The sequence below is a fragment of the Natator depressus genome, chromosome 2 (assembly GCF_965152275.1).
Source record: "Natator depressus isolate rNatDep1 chromosome 2, rNatDep2.hap1, whole genome shotgun sequence".
NCBI classification, from domain to species: Eukaryota; Metazoa; Chordata; order Testudines; family Cheloniidae; genus Natator; species Natator depressus.
In genome coordinates this window covers 23,997,907-24,013,330 of record NC_134235.1, presented here as the reverse complement: position 1 = coordinate 24,013,330, position 15,424 = coordinate 23,997,907, and the positions used below count along the sequence as shown (strand labels likewise).

The following is a 15,424-nucleotide window of genomic DNA, read 5'->3' as shown; positions in this document are numbered from 1 at the left end:
ACACTGCAGGGAAATGCTTATTTAATAAATAATAAATAAATAAAATACTACCACCACTACTACAAGGCTGCTTTTTCCTTTGTATTTCGTAGCGTGCATGAAAACATTCTTTTTTTAAATACACAGAACTCAGCTTTACATGAGTGTCTTTCTAACATTTCCTCTGCAGTATGTTGAGCTAACTAGTCCACAATTGTCTGTCATGTCCCATGGCCCATTTTTAATATGTGGGGTTACTGTCATCCTCAAGTCTCTCAAGAACTTGATCAGTCATTAAGGAACACCTGAAATATCATTTCAGTTTTGTAGTTTCTATGCTTATTTTCTTTGAAATTAGTACTGAAATCAGATGCTGTCTCCCTCTTGGGCTGACGCCTGTGCCTCAGCATAAGAGCTCAGAAGCTGGTGAAAAACAGGGGATACTGGAGCTGGATATTTACCCTGCCTATCTCCCAGGGCCTCCCACCAAAGTGTATATAAGGGCAGCAGCCCCAACTTCCACACAATTCCTTTTGGCCAGTAAGAGCAGTAAGAAGAACTGAGCTGTGCCTGCTGCAGACCATGAGAGTCCTTTTATAAGTGGTCTTTCTCTGTTTTGTTTTACTTAGCTAGATAGGGTAGTTTAAATCAGAGATGTTATTTTACAAGTTTGCTAAGTTTTAGTTTCAGGGCTCCACTGAGCCTCTTTCTGCTCTAACTACTGATGGAGTCCCCATCATTAGGCACCATAGCTCATTAATGTATTCATCCTCACCCCACCACTGTGAAGTAGGGAAGTACTTTTAAAATTATTATTATTATTCCTCCGATTCTTAGAGACAGGAAACTTTACTGTGTCAAATCATCTGTTCCTGAGCAAGCTCACAGAGAAGTTAGCCAAAGGCCAACTTTGAGGTCATTTAATTAAAGCTAACATCCTAGACTTGACACAATCTAGATTCAGGCCAGGACATGAAAACCGAAACCACCTTAATGGCACTGATGGGTGACAGAAGGCAGACATCCATTCCTATTCCCCTGGGCCCCTCTGCAGCATATGATATTGTCTACCATAAGATACTGCTGGCTTGCCTTAAAGTAAATAGTTTGAGCACTTTCTGGATAAAAGTAGTGATGGGAACGAGTAGTAATGGGAAACTATACCTCCACTACTAGTCCTCTCATGCGTGAAGTCCACAATTCTCTCCCCTGTTGAGTGGTTCTGACACCTAAGAAAGGCCCAGTGCCTAGGAATTCAACACACTAAGTTCCAGTGTTAAAGGGCAGCTGCAAGCTGAGTGAACATGTGGCACGCTCATTAGGAACATCAAATAATTTTACACAGGTCACTGAACAGCAGCTATACGTCCGCTACCAAACTGGGATAAGATGTGAAAAAATACAAGTGAAAGACTCTGTATTCTATTACCAAACTTGTGAGCAATGCAGTTCTCACAATGTCATATTCCTAATTCCCCCCCACCCCCCCCAAAATACAGGAATGCAAAAATTCTATAAAGAGGAATCATATTCTGATCTTTATAACTTACGTGCATAAGCTCCTACACAGCTCCATGTGTCTGTTTCACGGACACAGACAATCAGACAGATCTTCATTCCCTTCTACACTGTGTTCAATACTAGACAAATGGTACTGACTAATGGGATCGATTCTCCTGTTGTATATACAATTTACAAAGGTAACTGATTACCTTTACTGGGAGTTTCATACATGCTTCAGTTGAAAACATCTCCCCATACCGGATAATTATTGGAATGTTACCAGATTATTTGCCCCACTTTGATAAAAATCCTACATATCGATGTAAAACAAAAAATAGAAATCTTTACTACTTATTAATGTGATTTCTTAATTGTACATGGCTAGGTCATTGTTATGAGTATGTAATGGGAATTGTGCAGGCCTGTCCCAGTATACAGATTAATCCTTCTCACAGGTCCAGTTTATATTATGTAGTCCTATTTTTCAAAGGTATGTGTAATTCTTTAAAAAATATTAAATTATGTTTTGGAGAAGTTCCATCCTTTGTTTTGCATTTACTGTCAAGTGTGACAGATGAATATTCCCATTTACATGTGCACTATCATATAGAAAATAGGCACTTTTTTTTGTGGGTGGCAAATACTGTTTGAATAAATTTTAAAGAGGAGCCTAGTGACTTTTCCTTGTTTAAATTCATGTTAAAAACTGTGATTTTCTCTTACTTGTAAAAATAAAATAGTTTTTAACAGTTTGCCGTTCCTTTTCTATACTGAGGAGCTATTGATGGAACTATTTTTGTGAAGTAGAATGTTCTCTTCTCTTCATAACCCAAATTTTATGATGTGCCTCCACATATTTTTGAACTTCCTATTTTAAAATGTATTTCCTCCTTTCTTTGTTTTCAATTAATTGCTTTGTTTGAAAAGACTTTTTGCTTATTACCCACTGCTTTATTACTAAGTAGAAATACAATCTAAATCACATTTACAGTACAGTATTAAGAATCTGCAGCAATCACCTAAACATTAAATCTAAAAGTCCATTACATACTAGTGTCAAAGTGTAAGTACGAAGGGTTTCATCCTACAAAGTAAAGAGCATGCCTACCCTTTGCCTTCAACTCTGACTGATTTCCATAGGACCCAAGGGTGATCAGCACCTGACAGCAGCGTACAACACTTTGCAGGACATAGTCCTATGCTCTCTCACAAAACAAACTGCTATACTGTTTAAGAGTATCATCTTGCAAACTATTTATTCCCATGTGGATGCTCATTCTCACCAGTAGTCCCACTGGAACCAATGAGACCAAGCGTGGGACTAATGAGAGGAGTAACTGTTTATAATATTGGGCTCTTTGCTTTTAAAGAACAGCCTGCTGCCTCTCAATATAATCTTTTTAAAATTATAGTGGTGATACAAATAAGCATCAGCAATTCCCTATCCCAGCATTCCATGCTGGCTAATTAGAGGACCTGTATTGCTTGCTGAGATAGGGAATCACTTATATTTATTTATATATTAAACAAACAAAACCCTTGCAATTTTAAATGATTTGGAACCATCATGTCACTTGCATGGCTAGCCTATATAAATATGGTCTTCCCCATTCTCTTCTATAGTTTTTTTATTAGATTGTAACCTCTCCAAGGCAGAGACTGTCTCTTTACATGCATCTATATGATGCCTAACACACTGGGATTTTAACCCTGACCAGGGACTCAGTCAGTAATGCGACACAAATGTGCAATATTAAGAATAGTAATAAGTAGAACTGTTATGAATGTAATAGTGATATTTACATTGGTTGGTAATTCCATGTTGTCTTTACATTGCATTTGGTAGTCTAAATACTCCCAAGAAGTTACATTTCAAACCACAGAATCTGTTCTCACTCACTGCCCCGAGACCATGCCACTTCCTAAATCACAAAGCACACTAATAAAGAAATAATTAGTGACTGCAGGATGTGCACTGCCAATATCAAAATTCACCCATTTTAAATCTGAATTAAAGAATGACATGACTTTTTTTTAAAACTACAAATACCTTGTATACACATACGTACACTTAGGTATATTTTGTCTGACTAAGTTTTGGTATATTCCACACAAACTTCTTAGTGCGTTCATGGATACATCAGGGATTAATTCTGGGATAAATTCAGTCTCTATTTGCCTTTAGGGCAGAAATTAGCATAGATTATTGCTGCAAAGTAAATGCACCTTTCAGGATATTCAGATCAAGATCTGTGCAAGTTGTTACAAAGGTGGGGCTGGGAGCAAGGTGCCGAATACTTCCCCTGTAACAAGGCTCCGATGGCTGGGGACCTGGGGAGTGTAAATGCTTGAGATTTTTGGGAAGCTGGGAGTTTTGCAGAAGTTTTATCTCATGCTTCCCCCACCCTGGGCTTCTTTCCCCCGCCAGGCTAAAGGACAGTAGGCCATAATTTAGTTGTAGTGCTTCCCACAGCACACTGTTTCCTGGTAATACTGTTTTTCCTTTGGATTTCATGCACGTTAATGACTATTTAGTAACATTTGAAAATGGAGGCTGTCATACAGTTTAATCTGATATCCAATGTTTTTGCACTGAGACCAAAAAGCCTGAGGAGACAAGCAGGGCAATATGAGAGGGTTATGAAGGAAAAAGAAAGAGACAGAGAGAATAGGGGTTGGTAGGGATGATTTTCCCTGCAACATTATTAGAATTTTCTCCCCAGAATTTTAATCTAGTATCTGAAACATACTCTGACATTGACATGTAATATATGTATTACTGCAACTTTGTGGGGAAAAGAAAAAACAAAAACACATCTCCATGGAAAAGAAAGTTTTCATCAAAGTGAATGAATGACATGCTTTCTGCCAAACATTCGGTCTAAAGGTCTGTGGTTTAGTAAAATTAATTTTCCCCACATATAATATCCAGAGAGAAATCATATTTTATTTGTATATATTATTTCACCTTATAGGATAAAGAGTTAAGGCTTCTTTCAGCTATGTCTAAAGATTGTAGAATATAATGCAAATCCGCAGTTTAAGGGAGTTCTCTCTATGAATGAGAATCCACTACATTTATGAGTCATATACCAGGAATGGGCAGATACAATTTTCAGCCCAAGTTCTTTATATGAAAAACAAAGAGGGGGGAAATTTGCCACTGAGCTCTATTTCTACGACAGACATTTCCTCCTCAAGCAGAAAATCCATGCCTAAAGAAAAGCCAAACATAACTGAACGTATAAACCGAACACAAAACTATGGATTTTATAAATATGAAAAATTGACATGCCTCAGAGGGATCTCATCTGTTTCTTTAAAGGTTGACACATCACATCTACAGTCATAAATGTCCTTTTCAAAGGTTTTTAAGATACTTACGGAGTCCAGACCATTGGGAAGGCATCTATTTCTTCTTGTGTGTATTCATCTAACCTCTTGGGGATTCGGCGTGGCTGAGCAAGCTCCTCTACAAGATTATTACGTATGTCTTCTGGGATAACCTGAGGTAGAAGATAATAAATGATTCTCAGCTTTCTAGTTTTTAAACAATAAATTTTCCCTGTGAGCACTGAAATTCCAAAGAGGAAACCTAAATATTTGTGTGTAGGTACACTTTTCAGAACATTGTTCTACCAGTTCAAGTGGATTCAGTGCTTAATGAATCAACCCATCTAATCAACAGAATTGAGACTACTGCAAAATAATGTTAGTACCTCTAGCTAAGTTGGAATTTGAAGAAATATAATACAGACCATTTAGTATGAGAACCTAACAACATATATCCAGAAAAACTGTATTCAGTCTTGACTGTAATTAAAAATATAAACATTGATAAGACACCAATTCAAGGTGCTGACATTTTATATATATATATATATATATATATATATAATATTTAAAGACAACGGTTAAACAATATAATGCAAAGAAATCCCCCAAACACAATTACAGGACCAGACAGAACCCCATTCCCACCAGAAGCATGACTGAGTTCCTCAGAAAAAGAGCCCTGTCATCCATTCACTGGAGTTCAAATGGCAAAGCATCTCAAAGTAATTTCAGACAATAGTAACTGACTTGATGAAGTGAAAGTTTAAAGGCCGAAGGACAGAAGTAGTCTCAAAGGCAATCAGATCCAAGTCAGTTAACATTATGTACTAGATCGTACTCATCAATCCTTCAGAAATAATAAGCTTGCTCCAAGAAATGAAACTCAAGAGATTAATACTGTTACTGGTATCAATAATCTGTGACTGCTTGATCTGTAAAAAGTATGCTACCAGACACTAAAGATATATACAATATGATTTTGATTTCCTTAATATAGCTCATAGTCAAGCATACTTTTCCACACTTTTGCTACACAAAATGCCAAATAAAAAAAATAATGCTTTTTACTGCCATGCTTTCTATGGATTGTACCGCAAGAAAATAGTGCATACACGTAGCACTAAAGATCTGGGTGTTGGCATTTATTTAATAAAGCACAGAAACACGCTTAACATATTGTTGCTAGAAAGATCTATATACGCTACTGGGTTATAAGGTTAACAAAAATGAAAACATAAATCTGCGTTTTCGACAGAAACCACAGCTGACATGTTCACAATATATTTATGGGTCACTGCTTGACTTAAAATATCTCATGCGGAAAGTAATATTCTAGCTCTTTTGCTAACATGCATCTTTACTTCATTTAAGACAGAGAAAGGAAACGATGGTGTACTGAATAAACATATATATTTTTTTTTGATCATCGCTCTCATATTCTCTCTGTGAGTACACATGCTTCATTTGTTAGAATGTAATTTTTAGAAATTTCCAGTGTAAGGCTGCTGCGTGCTGGCTCCCAAGCACAATGTACAGTATTATGATTACTCTTAGTACAGGAACAACATTTTTAATTGTGATCCTAACAGCATCTGCAAGACGCTCATTGGCATTTGGTAGTGAGTTTCAGCAGGACTGACCAGTTGTTATTACCTTTATCTAGTGGGTGTGGTGTAAGATAACAACAGAAAGCTACCAAGATATTGATCATTGACATTATTGTGTGGTGTATGCATGGAGGGCAAATTCAAATTACAAACATAATGAAAATTATATTATCAAAGTGTATATGCCAGGCAGGGCTAAAGTTACTCCCACCCTAGACAAAGGAATGTTGTTCTACCACCTGGAAGGTATTTCCAAGGTACAGTAAAAGACGATGGAAATGCAATTTACATAAAAGATAAACAGGACTGTCAAACCAGCCAGGGGAGGAGACAATCACTCAGCATCATAGCAAGGGGAAGAGATTTGAGAAAACAGATCAATATGCATTTTAGCAAACACCAGAAAGGGAAGAAACCAGCATGGAACTTCCTTCATGACCAGACTCCATGTCATCTTCCCCCCAGTTTGAATGGGCTTTACTTTTGGGGTACCACTTAAAAGAATCCATTTCAAAGGTTCACTGGACTATAAAAGAAATGGGTGAAGAACCCAAAGCTATCTTTCATCTTAGAAGACAAAGGAACCGAGCACTTCAGACTCTATGGGAGATCCTGACGGGCTGGTCAGCGATTTCACTGGTAGGTAGATTGGTAAGGAAACTACCTTGAACAAAGGCTGTGGTTTGTTTTGTTAAGACTTAGCCTCTAGAAAGCATTTTTCACTTTTATTTGCTTGTAACCATTCCTAACTCTATCTTTTATATGTGACTCACTTAAAAATCCCATTTCCTTTTATTTTACTTGTTTTTCTTTTTATCTAAACCGACCTAGTGTTGTGTTTGATTTGAAGTGAATGTTAACACCAGTTAATGTGGCCAGCTGCTGAGTATGGTCTCTTTAAAGGAACAAATGAACTTGACTCCCTCTCTGAATGGTCGAAGAGAGGGCTGGACATTGCAGAACACGCAGTTTAGGGAAAATTCAGGACTGGGGGGGTGGTGTTTGGATCATCTTGCCAGGTGTAACCAAAGCTGGGGGAGGCCAAAGTGTGTGCGGTGATGTTACAAGCAGGCTGCTGGAATAAGAATGCTGAACCAGGGCTGCTTAACACACAGACACTCAGGGCATGCTTGTACACTGGCTGGAAGTGTCCAGCCAAGAGAGCTAAAGCAGCAGAGCATTTTGAGGCACTCAGGGTTACATGTCAGACAGTGACACAACCCTTCCCTGGTCTGGATTGCACCCCAGAATGTGACATTAATATACACGCTGATTAGTGGAGTAGTCTGGTGAACGAGTACCTTCTGGTTTGGGAGAAACTGGGCTCAAACTCCCTCCTATATGGAGACATTATGCTCTGTGAAGTAATTTAGCAAGTTCTGTCCCTTCTTGAGAAGCAAACTTGGTGAATCTTCAACAGTGAAGATTCTTAGTAGCTTCTGGAGGTTTTTTTAGGGTTCTGGGGACTGGAAATTACTTGGGAGGCTTTTTCCCATGGTTTGTGAATTCACAGACTCATTTTTATGCATAACAGCTTAGCTTCACCACTCTAGTGCTTCAGTGTAGACACTACCTACAGGGACGAGAGGGGTTCTCCCATTGGTGAAGGTAATCCACCTCCTCGAGAGTTGGTAGCTAGGTCAAATGGAAAGATTCTTCTGTCAACCTAGTGCTATCTACCCTGGGGGATAGGTTGGCTTAATTATGCCACTCAGGGATGTGGATTTTTCACACCTCCAAGTGACACAGTTAAGCTGACTTAATTTTCTACTGTAGACCAGGCCTTAAATTTTGAAAACCAGTTCACGGAACCAAAGTTTACAGATACTGTACTCTATCTTGATTTCCAGTTAGAAATAATCTTGTACAGTAAAAGGCCCTTTGTTTTGGCCAAAATACAGAACAATAAGCCTTCTAATGCATGACAATCTTCAGAGCTTCATGAAGTTATAAAGAAAAAACATTAATATTCAAACTGTCTTTAGCTATAAAAGAAACAAGCTGCTTTTCTCATGATGGGAGATATTTCAATAACTACATCTATACTTCCTTAAAGCATGAGAAATCAGAACATAACCAAGTACAGCTACTGACTTACATCTTCTGGAAAGAGGTGCAGCCTCTGCATCATAGTTCTTCTGTGCAGGTTCTTTGGAAGCATTCTATAAATAGCCAGTTTAACAATCTGAAAGAGACATATATATTATGAAAAAAATATACATCTGGGCATGAAGCAGACATGCCAAAAGAGCAGAAACAATGAGAAAGAGGTAGGCTGAGCTTCCCCCTGCCCATTCCTCCAGATCCTGGACTTTGCTTCAACAAACCACCATCTGGAGGTGCAGCCTGACCATTCCAAGAGGCCAGAGGCTCTGGCAACTGTCAGAAGAGCGGGAGAAATTGGAGGGAGCAAGGCTGAGTACCTGTTCACCCACCAGCCCTAGTAGCACAATGCCTGTGCAGAGACAGACATGTACAGTGGAAGGCCCCACCACCTTCTATGATGGGGAAGAAGGGAAACAATTATGCAACCTTAACTATCACAGCCACACTAACCACCTCATAGTACAGAATCCTTTCTAAATATTATATTTTAACTGCTCAGGATTAGAGAGCACTGACAACTTTTCTTCTAAATTAACTGATATATGTGATGTGATAATTAATTAATACTGTTGACGGTCACTAAGTGCTGACAATAACATCGTATTTCCCAGTAGGAAAGCTTCCACAATGAGCTATATTTGCAGTTGAGGACTAGATATGTTCATAGCGAGGAAGTGGTTGTGAATCTGAAGGTTCAAGGCAATTGGAGTGAAAGTGAGCATGCTATGATAGATTTCATGATTCCAAGGAAAGGAAGGAATGAGAGCAACAGAATAAGAACAATGGACTCAAAAAAAAAAAAGCACATTTTAACAAACTCAGAGAACTGGTAGGCAAGATCTCGCAGGAAGAAAAATTCTAAGGGATACAGGAGTTCAGGAGAGCTGACAATTTCTCAAGGAAACAATATTAAAGGCACAACCATAAACTATCCTGATGCAAAGAAAAGATAGGAAGACTAAGAAGAGGTCAATATGGCTCCATCAGACCCCAAGGTTTATCTCTGAGTAACAGCTTCTCCTAGAGTGGTGCAGCTTACATTCTTTCCTTGCTCAGGACCCTGGCTGAAGACACCATCTAGCTCTAATTGCACTGATGAGAAAACACAGAAGTTTTAATTTAAAAAATTAAGCTTAACTGGCTAACTTTCTAAGCTTAACTGGCTAATTTTCCAATATAAAAAAGGCACAATGTAAAAAGCAGCACCAACCAGAGTCATTTACAAGCTGATACTTTAGCTACAAAAGGACTCTGATATTGTTACCTGAACACAAAAGAAATATAATTGAGTTTTACAGCAAAAGAACTGAATAGAGGACTACAGAATTCCAAGAAAGCTGTTCTCTAGTTCATAGAATATGTGCATACGGATTCAATATTTCATTAAAATTAGACAATGACTTTTAGTAAAACAGAGAATTTTCTTATATTTTAGCTACACATTTCCAATAAACAGAATTCCAGTTAAAATGATGTGTTTATGTGACGATGGTAATCAGATTTTTAAGAAAACCTTAAACAACAACGGTCTGAATTCTACAATGAGAAACGCACAGAGCCCCATTGACGTCACTGGGGCTCCATCTCGGCAAAAGGGCCTGCCTACCTAGTGCTCTCAGCAGGACTGCGGCCAAAGTTCCAATGATGGGTACTGTTAAGCCAGCATCCACCAAGTTCAATCCTGTACAGCTGTTTATGCACTCCACCAGTTCTTTACTCGTGGTCCTAGCAACTAATAAGATTTTACATCCTATTTTAAAAAACAACACTCCTGCTGATTTACAAGACACTGTAAAATCTTGTCTTTCAATTATCTCATTCTACTTTATGTACTGAGCCCTGCCTTCAGATTTATAGCTGATGAACAGAGTCCACAGATTTACATAAGATCTTGGGTTCAAAGCATTAAGCTGATGTACACCCCTTCAAATCTGGAATTTCTTTTGATTGATACAGTTTTAGCTATTACCTCTAGACTTAAAACACCTTTGTTTAAGTTGGCCAATTAATACATTTTTGAGACGTTAGTTTAACTATTTGTAAAGCAAACCATGAATGTGCCAAAAACATTAATTTTAAATGGATTGCTCACATGTCCAATAAAAGGTCTCCAAAAAAGTTAACAAAACCAAACCTGGGATAGATATTCACTTCTAGTTTCAAAAGTTCAAATTCTCCTTCTTAAACTACAATGAAATGAATATGGTAGTATAGCCTAGAAATGCTTATTTACACTAACGTATCTGACTTTTGTTGATTAAACAAACCATTTATGTACACAGGACTGGATTACATTTAAACCTGCTCTAGTAAACTCTCACATTGTCAGCTATGCTAGTGAAAAACTAGCATTTTATTAGTATGAAAAACCTTTTTATTAAAATAATTCTAGAGAGGATTCGTACATTAGGACTTAAAGATTTCAACTTGCGTTGGTGGTGATTGACAGAGCCTGGCTCTTATGTGTAGTTTAATACTGCCTTATATATATTTGTCACACCCAGGAGTGGCTAATTCCTGGAAAAGAATCACTGAATAAGTAAAACAAAATTAAAGCTGTTCACCAACAGGACAATATCACTAAGTACTAAATAAATTGACTGAGGTCCCAGGAGAAAGTATATGGAAGTGACTAAGAAGCTAAGAATCCTAGAACATTAGCAACATACCTTCACACCACATTTATCTGAATGAACTAGCCTTCACAAAGATGCAGGATATGAAAGATTCAGCTAAAAGATATTGAAATTAAAAGAATTTCAGGATATCTGGGATTTTTTTTACTAGATTAGACAGAGCTACCGTACATACATCAAATAAATCCTCTCCATACCAACTCCTTGGTTCTCTTTCCTGCTTAGTCATAATGCTTTTCTTCTAATTATTTAGGTTCCACTGGGAGTATTTCAAGACTCAGGAGAAGCTACATCACTCTGGCTTAGAGAGCTTGATTTCTGTTAACACTTCCCTACTATCTGAATATTTTTATTTATGTATATTAATTGTACTTTTCCCAATCCACCCCATCTCATTCCCCATTACTGCTCTGCACAACTATTTAAAACTCTAGAGTTAGAGGAGTACTTTAAATTGATATCCTTCAGCAAGCACAATCCTGAAAGGTATTGAGAGCCTTCCACACTTTGCAGGATTGGGCTCAGAATGAGGAACAGATTAAGAATAGTAAAAGCAATTTGTTTTCATCCACAACCAAACCAGAGATCAAACCACCTGTGAAGATTTGCTGAGAGTATTTTGAACTTCTAAAATACTTGATCCTGTTCCAATATTCTCCCTAATCCATAGCATACTCACTTCTATGTCTCTACTAATCCAGGCTTCAAAGTTTTGCTCTGGTTTATTAAAAACTGTTCCCCCTCCCCATAGTTTTAAAAGAAAACTCTCTGTATTTGATGTTTTAAGAATAGCCTTTTGATATGTATATTACTAGCCAAAATTACTCCTTGTCTTCCCTGACCCAAACTACATAGTCTTTCAAACACCAACTGTAAGGATTCTGTTCCAGGTTTTTCTTCCAAAAGGTAATCATTATGCAGATGCAATACAAGTCTATGCACGTAAGTGATTTTTAAATAACATTCAAAGGTAAGAATGTTTTAAGCGCCCTTATTTCAATGCCTGCAGCTGCATACATTGGGGCAATGACTCCACTGCAGGCTTCCTCACAGCATATTGCCAGTGTGAAATCTTGTCCTGCTTTATAATTATTCTCAGTAGGTGAAGCGCACTCTGAGCAATTGTCAACCATTAATTCTTTGCCAGTGGCAACACAGCCTCTAAAAACTATGGCCAACTCACATACAGTACTTCTCACTTCTTTAGAATTGTTTTATACTCACTAATTTCATGTGAAGTTTTCCAAGTAACTAAATAACCAGTGTCAATTAAATTTTGCTTATATTTTCAATTAGAAAATAAAGTGAAATTTTTAAGTAAATATTTGAGGCCAAAACTTTCTAAACTGAGGTGGCTGAATTAGGCTTCTAAATCCATATCTAGCCACCAATCCAAAAGTAGCTTCATTTGCAAAACTGCCAAGCATCCATAAATTCCACTGAAGTCAATGGAAGTTGCAGGCACTCAGTTGCTTTAAAGTCTAGCCACTTCCATTTTTAGGCATCTCAAAAGATGTATGGGCCAAACTTTAGGCATAAAACTTTCAGAATTCTGGTCTCAAACTTTACAGTAATTATGCAAGTGAACTAAAATGTCTGTATGCTTTATTTTTTTTTTATAAAAACTGCCTTTGAGTTCCAAACATGTGCTTCTTGCAAATAAACAAATTGAAAGTACATAATCTCTCTGCTTTTTGCTTTCAAAAATGGGCAATATTGGCAAGATAGGGACATAGTTTGGGAAATCCAGTGATGCTGCAAGTCAGTGCATTCCCTTAGCAGCCTGCAGCAGAAATTAAAGTTGTCCCCAACATATGTCCTAAAGGAAGTTAGTGGTGGTACTACACATGACCTGATTCACTACCACAAAACCAAAGAAGAGGGAAATCATTTTAACCTATGGCAACAGGAGGTTATCGCACTGAAACTAGAAAAAAATGTATTAACAAAAATCCATGGATCGTCCAACAATCTGCACTTAATCTAAGGAAGTCAAGTGAAAGGTTAAAAATGAAATGGTAATTTCTTCTTCATTAAACACTTCCTGAATAATATGGGCAAGCCCAATATGAAGGAACCCTAAAACTGCTCAGGTAGAAGACAAAACCAAGAACATTAGAATTAGAAATACTTACTTTAAAACACAGATCTGATCATCTGGTTTTGGAGGCAAAAATTTGCCAAGACAGGCTTGATGACTCTGATAACTTCTTGAGACGATTTTGTTCTTGTTAGAGATCAGTCTTCAAGGATAAAAGGTTAAATTCAAAGGTTCACAAGTTAATAGCCACTCTGCTCTACTTGTTAGACAGAAGTATTAGCAATACTTAAATTTCACCCTATAACGACGGTACTTCATAGCTCCAGCAAGTGGAAAGTCCAGGAAAGAAGCTGTTGTATGGCAAAGATGCTGTGATCAAAACTATTCTGTTGAATAAAATGTCATCAATCCAAAGATCTGAAGAAGATGGTGACAAAGAGGTATGATTATCTATACATCTACCTGCTAATCAAAATGGCTCGTTGCCATCTTTCATATTTGGCAGCTAAAAATTCAAGAAGATTATAGATCTGATGTGTTGGAAATAGGTTCAGACTGAAGGTATGGGATGATTTAGGTGGTGTTCATCCTGGTCCTGCTCTGAGCAGGGGATTGGACTAGATGACCTCCTGAGGTCTCTTCCAACCCTAATATCCTATGAAGGTAAAAGGGTAACACAGATCAAGATGTCTGAGATCCACTCGGGCTGTTTCAGAATATAGATTTAAAACCTGTTTGCTTCATTTGGCTTTCCCCAGTAGAATTCCTCTGAAACGTGAAAGATTTGATCTTTCTCAAGCCAACTCCAAGTTTCTCTTAAGCTTGACGGGCCAATTTAAGAGTCATTAAAACTTCTTATTCAGAGAATTAAGAGAACAATTTATTTGCTTACTCTGACCATCTATTGCAACTCCTCTAGAGCCAATTAGATCTACCATGCATCAGAATCGTGTAAAATGAAGGCAGCCTGGTCACTTGCTGCTTTAACTTGCCATTTCTCTGTGGCTCTTACCTTCCTACAAAAAACAGAACACAGAGGCATGCACAGGAATTTAAATTTGACTGCTTTTAGAGGGGCATGTTCTGTGTCCTCAGGGCCGGAGGAATCCTGTACCCCCACCGATTACTGGGGGGAAGGGGGATATGCCCCTGCTCCCTGCCCCCATGCACACCCCCTGAAAAAAACATATGTATTCAGTATAGCAGTAGAAGCTAGAACTCCTGTGCTGTTATCTGAGTGCCTCACTGTGAGACTCTGGGATGTGCAGGCCTCTTTGAATATCCCTTATTCCATGTGTAACAAGGGAATTGTTAACACTGGAGGGGATACCAGGAAATTATTTGTACAACTAGATGGATCCCCAGCCAGCTGCTATGACAGGTTCTGCTCCTTCACCTTGATTTGGTCCCTGGCTTCTGACTTTGGCTTTGACCCTTGGCCTGGTTCCTGGCTTCTGATTCCAGTTCTGACCTGTGGCTCTCTAGGGCTGAGTCTGGCACCACCCACTAGTCCTGACTGCCCACACCCCAGCTGTGACAGTTAATAATTTCAAAAGTACTGACAAATCTCTGTTTAATACATAATACTATTCATTGTTTAATCATTTAAATTTAAATAACTTCTACCATGTTTTAAGTGAAAGCAAATAGTTTGCTAATTACAGGCAGTACACCTATTTAGTATTAAAACGTTTTAGAAGCTTTGAATTAATTTACATGTTTGCTAGCTAAAGAATACTTCTGAATACTATTTGTGCAAGTGGATAGAATATAAATAGGATTTTTCTTATTGAACTTGCTTACCTTATTGATAGATGGTTTAATAAAACATTTTCATACTAATTCTGACGAGATCATACTATAATTTAGTTACTTTGCAATAACAGGTTTGTGTTCCGCACTTGTATAGACATAGCAAGGAATACAAAGTTAAGCACTGATTAGAATATGTTGTTTAAACAAGACCTTGTATTGAAGCAGCATGGAGAATGTCAATGTTTTGGGAGGGGAGGGGGAATTAGCATAGATTTCCACTTCCAAAAATACTGTTCAAGTTAAATTTACCAGAAGCTAATCTTGATAGATTCTTAACTATAAATGAATATCACAGAACCAACTCAATATGGAGGATAATCTCATAATATTTATAGATTTTTCCTATAATTCAGGTCCTGTCCTTGGGCCACTAGAGCACTCTGCCTTTCATCCTGCCATTT

The 15,424-nt window shown here is 37.8% G+C and overlaps 1 protein-coding gene across 1 annotated transcript in view; it reads right to left on the bottom strand.

The window, feature by feature from the left end:
• Positions 1–15,424, bottom strand: part of MRPL13 (mitochondrial ribosomal protein L13) — a 50,920-nt gene that overhangs the window by 17,585 nt on the left and 17,911 nt on the right. Inside the window, exons 5-6 of the mRNA XM_074943903.1 lie at positions 8,524–8,610; positions 4,867–4,988 (exon numbers count right to left, since the gene is read on the bottom strand). Of these exons, the coding sequence (XP_074800004.1) occupies positions 4,867–4,988; positions 8,524–8,610 (209 nt within the window). The remainder of the gene's footprint in view (positions 1–4,866; positions 4,989–8,523; positions 8,611–15,424) is intronic.